At 38.2% G+C, this 10,542-nt stretch overlaps 1 protein-coding gene across 1 annotated transcript; it reads left to right on the forward strand.

Annotated features, from left to right (window-relative positions):
* The first annotated feature begins 1,934 nt into the window (after window positions 1-1,934).
* Window positions 1,935-2,876, forward strand: LOC100726043 (olfactory receptor 10P1-like). The gene has a single exon (XM_003475984.1). It carries the CDS (start codon window positions 1,935-1,937, stop codon window positions 2,874-2,876), a length of 942 nt encoding a protein of 313 aa, XP_003476032.1.
* The last annotated feature ends 7,666 nt before the right edge of the window (window positions 2,877-10,542 follow it).

Below are 10,542 nucleotides of genomic sequence, written 5' to 3' on the forward strand. Positions count from 1 at the left end.
CCTCTAAAATTTTTCAAACAGCGTATCTTTCCCATATTATACAACTGATGTGGGCATGTGAAAGATTATTGACCAATGAATCTGGACATTCCTGTCTAGACTCACTAGTTCATCTCCCAAAAGTGTAGTGAGGCTATTAGCTTCACTGAGATATAGTAAGTGTGGTGGTAGGAACTTTAGGTTCTGCCAGTCACTAACTGCCTGATCTTCTGAAAAAAAGTAACTCTTGGAGTTTTGATTTCTTCCCTGCAGGGACAAAATAATAATTATCACTAGTGTTGTTATAAAGATCAACTGAGATACAGCACAATTTTCAGCATACAGCAATCTCTAAATGTAAACTAGAGGAAATTATTTTAGGCAAAAATATGATGAGTGAATGGAGTGAAGGTGCAATAAAAGTTTGATCCATGAGCAATGGGCAGGAAGTTTGAGACTCTTTTTCCTAAACATACAGGGCTGGACTAACCTCAAGTACATGGTGAAAGTGGGGGATAAAAATTAGAAAATCCTGGGACCCAGAACTTCTGAAAGGGTCTGGCTTTCTGCATTTGTCTAAACTGTTGCCTGACTTAGGGCAAATTATTTAATCTTTGTTCATCAGTTTTCCTGTCTTTATAACTGGGACCCATTAATTGATTCACCCTGTAAATATTTAGAGAAAACTCAGTATGGCCCCGTAACATGCTACTTTTTCTGCTAATTAAACTTACATCTAAGACAATAGATAATTTGGTAGTTAAGTATACAAACTCCTGCATTACCTTTGGATTGAAGCTAAACTCTCACTAGTTGTTTGACTTGGAGAAATTTATTTATACTGTCTGGGCTTCTATTTCCTCATCTACAAAATTGAAATGTTAATGATTTCTAGAATAATTCTGAAGATCCAATGATTTAAAGAGTGTTAAATCCTTATCATAGTCCCTGGAAAGGACCAGGAAATTGAGAAATATTAGCAGCTCCCACCTCCCCATTTTGCCTTGCATGATTTTATGGTGAAGACTTTCTACTGAGAGATACTAGGACAGAAGCACAAGTAATGTCTCCTGGGGGCATGGATAAATGTATCTTCTTCAGTACTTGAAGGACTTTCTGGTGAAAAGGCATTAGAAATTCTATGAACTACTACATATTTATCCAAGACCAACATAATGATGTTTCAATAGAGAGAAGAAGCCAAAGCTACAAGGGACTATTACTTCATCAGGTGGTGAGTTCCTCTGTCACTGCAGCTATTCAAATTGATGCTTCATAACATCCTTTCCAAGTGCTATAGATAAACTGTGAGAGAGACCTAAGGGAGCAGGGTGCACTGGGACAGTGCAGCTAGTGAAGTCAATTACAAGGGCCTACTTAAGAGGAAAAAAAGGAACTGGGCAGGTGCCACACTCCCAAAGCATGATGCAACTGGGCAGTCTTATCACAAATAGTCGTGTCACTGTGTGACGTTCTAAATCTTTAGCTGACGATCTTTAGCTTGTGGTCATAGCCATCAGTCAAGACCACTCCTCATATACCAGACTTGTTTGGGGGTCCACTTTCCCTTTTGAAAGTACAAAGTAGCCAAGACCACAGCAGCTACTCCAATTCCTCACTCAGGAGAAAAATCCAATGTTTAGATGTAAGTTCTTTCCCCATGGGAATAAAACCTCAGACATAGGACCACAACATGGTGAAATGTATGGGATTGGGAGTCAGGAGATTTAGGTTCAAGTCCCAGTCCTGTCACTTTTTGGGTATTAGCACAAGCAAATTGTTTAATCTCTCTGGGAATCTCTGGGAGCCCTGGCTCATCCATAAAGAGAAAATACTAATTCTCACTTGAATTTGAGAGGTACTATATGGAAAATGTTTTGCAGAATTATAGAAATTCTGGTTGTTTCTAAATAACCTCTTTTTCTAGGCTACGCCATAGATTCTGGCCTGGAGAGATGACTGAGAAAAACCACACTATGCTGCCTGAATTCTTCCTTTTGGGGTTTTCGGACCTCAGAGACCTACAGGGCCCCCTGTTTTGGGTAGTGCTTCTTGTCTACCTGATCACCTTGTTGGATCACTCCCTCATCATCATCCTCACACAAGCCAGCCCCGCCTTGCATTCTCCCATGTACTTTTTCCTTCGCCATCTCTCCATGGTGGAGATTCTCTACACCACCACCATAGTGCCCAGGACACTGGCAGACCTGGCTTTCTCATTCCCCAGGGTCATCTCTTTCCAGGGATGTGTAGCCCAGATGTATGTCTTCATTGTCCTAGGCATCTCAGAATGCTGTTTGCTCACAGCCATGGCCTATGACAGGTATGCTGCCATCTGTCGGCCCCTACACTACTCCACACTCATGAGTCAACAGGCCTGTATGGTCATGGTGGCCACCTCCTGGCTTATGGGCATCATCACAGCCACTACCCATTCATCCCTCATCTTCACTCTGCCTTTCCCCGCCCACCCAGTCATCCCACACTTCCTCTGTGACATCCTGCCAGTCCTGAGGTTGGCAAGCACTGGAAAGCGCAAGAGTGAAATCTCTGTGATGGCAGCCACCGTGGTCTTTATAATGGTCCCCTTCTCACTGATTGTTACTTCATATGCCTGTATTCTGAGTGCCATCCTGACTATTACTTCAACACAAAGCCGCCAAAAGGTCTTCTCTACCTGCTCCTCCCACCTGCTTGTGGTCTCACTCTTCTTTGGAACAGCCACTATCACCTACATTCAACCCCAAGCAGGTTCCTCTGTCATCAGAGATCGAGTCCTCAGTCTCTTCTACACAGTCATCACACCCATGCTGAACCCCATCATCTACACCCTTCGAAACAAGGAGGTGACAGGAGCCCTGCAACACATGATGAAAAGACAGGTCCTTTCACTCTGAAGGGACTCAAGGGATGTCTGCTTTCAGACTGCTCCTCCTCAGATTTGATATTTTATTGCTAGGCTAGTAGAAACCATGAAGCCAAGAAATAATGCCTCTGGATAGAGGCTTCTGAGACAGACAGACAGACAGACAGACAGAGAAGGAGGGAAGGAGAGGAACAGGGAGAGGGAGAGAGAGAGAGAGAAATCTATGTCTTCTCCCTTGTTACACAGTCCACACTCACTATCAGAGCATGGATTATTAGCATAAAATAAGAAAGATTTTGCTGCCTTGAAGAAGAATATAAACTTAGCATCCTCTAGATTTCTCTGAATCCCAGTATCCAGAGATCTATGAACTTGATACCCAACTAAATAGCCACTCAGAGACCATGGAGAAATTTACTTAGCCCATTGGTTGCCTTTCTTCCACAAGTGTGTCTTTGCCTACTTGGGGATGCATTTGTCCTACTTTTAGCCTTCAGGAGGAGTGCCTAAGAGTTCTAGATGTCAGATTTGCTCCTAAGGAAGACACCAGCACAAAATGAAAGATGATCAAGATATATTAAAAAAAGGGGTCATACATAAACAAAATATTTGAATCAAGAGATCTTATGACACATATCCAATAAACACGTACGAGTCCTATATACCAGATGCCTTCTATAAGGGAGCTCGTTAAGGATTCAGAGTTGACCTTGCAGCTGGGTATGGTGATATATGATTGTAATCCCAGCACTCAGGAGGCTGGAGCAAAAGGATCATTACAAGTTAAATATCAGCCTTGCCTACAAAGTGAGTTCAAGGCCAGCCTGAACTGCATAGTGAAACTATGCCTGAAAAAGACCAAAAAAGAAACCATATAACTGTCTTGAGAGGCAAAATTTATAACTAAAATAAAGATCTAGAAATGAGGATCATGGAAATAAAGCACTTTGAAGGTTGAGGTACTAATGCAACTGCTATGGAACCTCTCAGCAAGCTACAAATGGAGGTTCCTGATTTCCCTGGGTTTCCTTCCTAAGGAGAAAGTTAGAAAAGGCTGATGTGAAAATACAGACCATTCGAGGTAATATCTCCCTGGTCTCTCAGCCACTCACACAACCTCCATGTCCTCCATTTTTCACTACCTCCATGCCCTCCATACACAGCCTTCAGTAGTTATGGCTCTCAGTGAAGAATCCCAACTGCCAGCATCAGTAATAGTGAGACCCAGTCTTTCCTCCCACCACTTCCTGATCTTTAAGTTCTCCTTATCCTGCGCAGACATGGCTCTTCTGATAAACACAGGAATTAGTGTTTTCCTCTACATCCACACTATGTCTCTCTTCTCAGCTCCTGTGCCACAGAATACTCCATCTTCAGGTAGATTTTTGGGCCTTTTCACCAGATATTCAAACAGAAATTCCCCATAAGCATTTACTCAACACATCCATCTGGAAAACTGCTATTCATCCTTCAAGACTCAACTTGAGGATTTCCATGAAATTTGTTATTTGAGACAAATGTCATTACACTCCTCTTTATGCTTCTATAATTATAAACCTTTTTACAATTAATGATAACTATATTTTAATATTTCTTCATCTACTTCTAAGATATTGGCAACTTGAACACAAGCAAAGCAGACTCATTCCTTGTCATTCTCTAACTAGCTTGATGAATGTGATTGTATCATTCAGAAATGATAATGCTTATATAATCACTTGATAAATTCTAAAGAATTGTATAAAATTCTTTTTACTAAACTACTTAACCTTCATATCCTAATTAACTCCCAGAGACATTCAAAAATGCCAGTTCATAGTAAAGCCTCCAAAATCATTAAGCCTCCGCCCTTTAAAATATTCCACATTAACCTTTTTCTTCTCCAGCCCTTGATTTCTGACACCATCCGTAAGTGCTGACAACCTGACTGGCTGAACAACACAATGTCCTTTGCCTCACTGGCCACCAGCCTGATCCCCTGGACCTTTACCAGCACCCACATTAGGGGAGTCCCTGAGGACATCCTACCCAGAACCTGGAGGGTAGATACTAAATTTTCATTATCGTCACTCAGAATTTGATCTTCTTTCAGTGTTTACAAATTCTCCTATTTTAGAAGGAACAAGAAGAGAAAGTCTGGCTCCCCCTTTATCTTAAGAATGCTTTCCAGCGTCCCAGGCATGCCGTGTCTGTCCAACAATCAGACGCTCTCATGCCTAAATAGGATTGAATAGTTAGTACTCACAAGAGCCAGGAATCTACAGTCAGTCTCTCTCAGGTAGCAGCTAGGAGGACTGCAAGGGTAGTTGTGAGCCTAGAAATGGAATCTGGGCAAAAGCTGTTGAGAATGATTTGCTCAACTGACCAGGTTGTGTTTTGTAATTACATCTGGAAGCTCAACCAGCAGCATGACCTCCAACCCTCCCCCACAGCTCTGTGTTTTGTTAGTCAATTACTTTTGCACATCATCATCAGTCAAGGATTTTTTTATATCATAGATGTGAGGAATGAAAGCATCAGAGGGAAACTTTAAGTTTAGTAGGGAGGGAGGTGCGGTAGGGAGGAAGCTATCTAGCTCAGTTTTCAGAGATTAGCTACAGGGAATTTAGGATTAGATAACATTTTCAGACAAATCAGTGCCTAAATGGTAACACACTCCTAATATTCAGAAAATTACTTGGCAAGATCCCTGCATTCAAGATTCACAATCTAAGGCCAGGAATATAGCTCAGCAGTGCAAGCGCCTGCCTGGCAAATGCGAGATCTTGAGATCAATTTACAGTACCAAAAAAAAAAAAAAAAAAAGATTCACAATCTAATACAGCTTGGGATGGAGGAATGAAGTGGAGAAAAAACAAGAGAACTAAAAAAGCTAATGGGTGCAATCGTTAAGTCACTGCCTTTCGCAGTAACTGCCCCTGTAATCCCAACTATTTGGATGACTAAAGTTAGAACAACACAAATTGAAAACCAGTCTGAGCAACTTAAAGAGACCCTGTCTCAAAATAAAAAACAGAAATGCCTGGGGATGTATCTCAGGAGAGGGTGCCCCTGAGTCTGATTCTCAGCACATGCCACCAAAAAAAAGTCTTAATGTGTATTTGGAAGTTAATGATTCACAACAGTGAGAAATGTGTCTGGAAAAAGTAACTCAATCCAGCACTTTCACTCTTCCTCAAATCATGCACTTGTAGAAAGTGCCAACCTTGAGTGGTACAATAAGGTAAACAAGAGGGATTTGAAAGCATTTTGATAGGGCTTGACACAAAAAATGAAAGCAAAAAATTCATAACACTTTTTTACCAAGTTATAAAGAAAATTTAAAGTATACCAGTATGTCATCATTGATAATTTTATATAAAATTTACAAACATATCTTGCTTCTGTGAAGATAATTTTTTAAGAGACTGAAACAAAAGAGGCCAGAATAAAGCAAATCAGAACAGAACAATGTAAGCAACACAGCACTTCATAACAAGACAACCAGATATTCTTTTTTTTTTTTTTTTTTTGTCTTTTTATCGGTACCAGGGATCGAACTCATGACTGCTTGCTTGCAAGGCAGGCGCTTATGCCACTGAGCTAAATCCCCAGCCCCAAGACAACCAGATATTAACAGTAGTTACCATAATGTCTCTTTTTTTGAAATCGTTGATCATACCTTACCACACAGTAATATCAAACATAGCAAAATAGTATAAAACCATTCAAGAGAATGAAAGTATTATAGGACATTCAAAACCAAATAACAGAAAATGAACAATGACTACTATATTATCTCATTTCCCATAAAAAATTTGTTTATGTAATCACATATATTAAAATCCAATAAGACAAAACATGATAGAATCAATGGAAATAGAACAAAAGCATGGTAGGACTTCAAAGCAAGGTGATACTAAATCAGGAAGGCTGTCATCATGTCTTGTTTTCTTCAAAGTAGCTGCTTATACCATCACACATAATAAAATCAAACAAAACAGAATAAAACCATTCCAACCAATGAATGAAAACATTGTAAGACTTCAAATCAAAGGAGTGAGGAACCATGATTATCATAAAAACTTATGTACTCTTACCATTTCTTACACTAAGGAGATTATACAATATTTATACCTGTTTGATTTATTTTGCTTATGGTCTCAAGTTGCATCCATTTATTTATAAATATCTCAATGTGATCATTCTTTATAGCTGAGTAGTACTCCATTATATAAAAATATCACAACTTTTTTACCCATTTCTCAGTTTATGGGCACTTAGGTTGTTTCCAAGATTTGGCTATTACAAATTGTACTGCTAGAAACATGGGTGCACATATATCATTGTGATATGATTTTTCAGTTCTTCTGTGAATATGTCCAGAAGTGGAACAGCTGGGTCAAACAGGACTTCCAATTCTAGCTTTCTGAGGAATCTCCAGACTGAACTCCACAGTGGTTGCACCAGTCTACCCTCCCACCAACAGTGCAGAAGAGTTCATTTTTTCCCGCAGCCTTTCCAGCATTTGTTGTTGGTAGATTTTGTTCCCCTGCCCATGATTTCTGGAGTAAGATGGAATCTCAGTGTGGTTTTAATTTGCATTTCTCTAATGACTAATGATGATGAACATTTTTTCATGTGTTTATTTGCCATTTGGATTTCTTCATCTGAGAACTATGTATTCATCTCAGAGGTCTATTTTTGGATTTGGTCTTTGAATTTCGGGGGTCTGATTTTTTAATTCTTTGTATGTTTTAGGCATAAGTCCTTTGACTGATGGACATTCGCTAAGATTTTTTTCCCAATTTGTGGGTTTTCTTTTCACTATGCTGGAGACTTCTTTTGACATATGAAACTCTTTAATAAGACATGATCCCAATTATTAATTCTGGGAAATATTTCCCATGTGGTTAGATTCTTATTCATGAAATCTTTACCTAACCCTATGTCTTCAAGATTTTTACCTACTTTGTCTTCTAGTAGATTTAGTATTTCTGTTTTAATATGTAGATATTTGATCCATTTAGACTTTAGTTTAGTACAAGGTGATAGGCATGGGTCTAGTTTTAGTCTGCAGTGTATGGGAAGCCAATTTTTCCTGCACCTTTTTATTAAAGAAATTATTGTTCTTCCAGTGAACATGTTTGCCTCCTTTATCAAAGATAAGGTGGTTGCATGTGTTGGTAGTTGTAGTTGTATCTTCTAATCTATTCCACTGACCTTCAGGTCTGTTTTTATTCCACTACCATGTTGATTTTATTATAGTAGCTTTGTACCATAACTTCAAGTGAGGGATTGTGATGCCTCCTGCCTTGCCTTTGCTGCTTAGAATTGCCTTTGCTATTCTAGGTCTCTTCTGGTTCCAGATGAATTTTAGGAGTTATTTCTCTAGATCTATGAAGTATATTAATAGTACATTGATTGGGATTACTTTGGATCTGTATAATAGTTTTGGGAGAATGGCCATTTTCACAAAATTTATTCTTCCTATCCATGAACAAGAGATGTCTTTCCATTTTATGAGGTCCTCTTCGATTTCTTTTTTCAGGGTATTATAATTTTCCCTGAATAGATCTTTTACTTATTTTGTGAGATTAATTCCTAAGTGTTTCATTTTTTTGGATGCTATTGTGAAGAGTGTGGCTTCTTTTATTTCTATCTCAGTGATTTTGTTGTTAGTGTACAGGAATGTTATTAATTATTGAATATTTATTTTTTGTATCCAGCTACATTGCTGAATTTATTATATCTAGGCATTTTTCAATGGAGTTTTGGGGGTCTTCTATGTAGAGTATCATGACATTTGAAAATAATGATGATTTAACTTCCTCTTTTCCTATCCTTACTCCTTTTATTTCTGTCTCTTGTCTAGTAGTTCTGGCTAGTATTTCCAGCACTATATTGAATAGGAATGGTGATAATAGACATCCTTGTCTTGTGCCTGATTTTAGGGTAAAGGTTTTCAGTTTTTGGTCATTTAATATGATGCTGGCTGTTGGTTTATCATAGAAGGCTTTTATCACATTGAGGTAAAGATCACCTATTCCAATTTTCTGTAAGGTTCATATATGAATACATGTTGTACCTTAACAAAAGCTTTTTCTGCATCTATAGAAATGATCATGTGATTCTCACATTTGGCTCTATTAATATGGTGGATTACATTTGTTGATTTACATATGTTGAACCATGCCTGCATTCCTGGATGAATCCCACTGGGTTGTGGTGTATAATCTCCTTGATGGTTGCTGCACTTTGTTTGCCAATATTATATTCAGAATTTTTGCACCTATGTTGATTAGGGAGATTGGCCTATAGTTCTCTTTTTTAGTTGGATCTTTCTCAGATTTTGGTACTAGAGTTATATTTGCTTCCAGGAATGACTTAGGAAGAACTGCTTCCCTTTCAATTTCATTGAAGAGTTTGAGCAGTGTCGGCTTTAAGTCTTTTTTGTATTTCGTGTAGAATTCTGCAGTGAATCTGCCTGGGCCTGTTCTCTTCTTTGTAAGTAAGAATTTAATTACATTTTCAGTTTCATCAACAGAAATTCAGTTATTCAGCTGTTTTACATCTTCCCGACCCAGCTTTGGTACTTCATATGTTTCTAGGAATCTGTCTATTTCTTCTGTGTTATCAAACCTTTGAGAGTAGAGGTTTTTGAAATAGGTGTTGATGATCTTCTGTATTTCTACAGAGTCTGTCATAATTTTGCCTTTTTCATTCCTTTTTTTCATGAATTTGAGCTTTTTCTTCCCTTTTTTAATAAGGTTGGCTATGGGCTTATCAATTTTATTTATTCTTTCAAAGAACCAACTCTTTGCTTCATTGATTCTTTGGATTGTTTTCTTAGTCTCTATTGCATTAATTTCTGCTCCGATTTTTATTTAATTTCCTCCCTTCTTTAGGCTTTGGGCTTGACTTGCTCTTCTTTTTCTAGATGTTTGAGGTATAGCATCAGGTTGGTTATTTGTGTTTGTTCTGTTTTCCTGATGTGGGAATTCATTGCAATATATTTTCCTCTGAAGATTGCTTTTATTGCATCCCACAGATTCTGATAAGTTGCATTTGTCTTTTTGTTTGCTTATAGATATTGTTTAGTTTCTTCTTTAATTTTCTGTGTGACTCACTGATTGCTCAAGAATGTATTATTCAATTTCCATTTGTTTGTGGGGTTTTTGCAGTTTCTTTTATCATTAGTTTCTAGTTTCATGGCACCATGATCTGATAATATGCATAGGATAATTTTAGTTCTTTGGCATTTACTTAGTTGTGTTGTGAAGGCTATTATATGGTCTATTCTGGAGAATGTTCCATGTACTTCTTAGAAGAATATATATTCTGGTGTTGTTGGATGGACCACTCTGTATATGTCTATCAAATCCATTTGTTAACAGGTGTGATTCAGTTCTGTTATTTCTTTGCTGGTTTTCTGTCTGGCTGATCTCTCCCTTTGTGTCAATGGTGTCTTAAGGTCTCCTGTTATAATTGTGTTATTTTGTATTTGATATTTCATTTCTGTTAATACTTGTTTTGTATAGCTGGATGCTCCCAAATTTGGTGCATATACTTTTAAGATTGTTACCTCTTCCTCTTGAAGTTTTCGCCTAACTAGTATGTAACCTTCATTATCTCTTCATATCATTCTTGGTTTGAAGTTCACATTTTCTGCAAACAGAATAGCTACACCCACTTTTTTGGGGGGAGGGGCTTCTATT

Source organism: Cavia porcellus, unplaced genomic scaffold (assembly GCF_034190915.1).
Source record: "Cavia porcellus strain 051 isolate PalLab524CR breed Dunkin Hartley unplaced genomic scaffold, mCavPor4.1 scaffold_8, whole genome shotgun sequence".
Taxonomy (NCBI): domain Eukaryota; kingdom Metazoa; phylum Chordata; class Mammalia; order Rodentia; family Caviidae; genus Cavia; species Cavia porcellus.

Bases quoted from the DNA above. Each gene is read 5' to 3' on its own strand.
- LOC100726043 (XM_003475984.1), top strand. From the start codon at position 1,935: ATGACTGAGAAAAACCACACTATGCTGCCTGAATTCTTCCTTTTGGGG.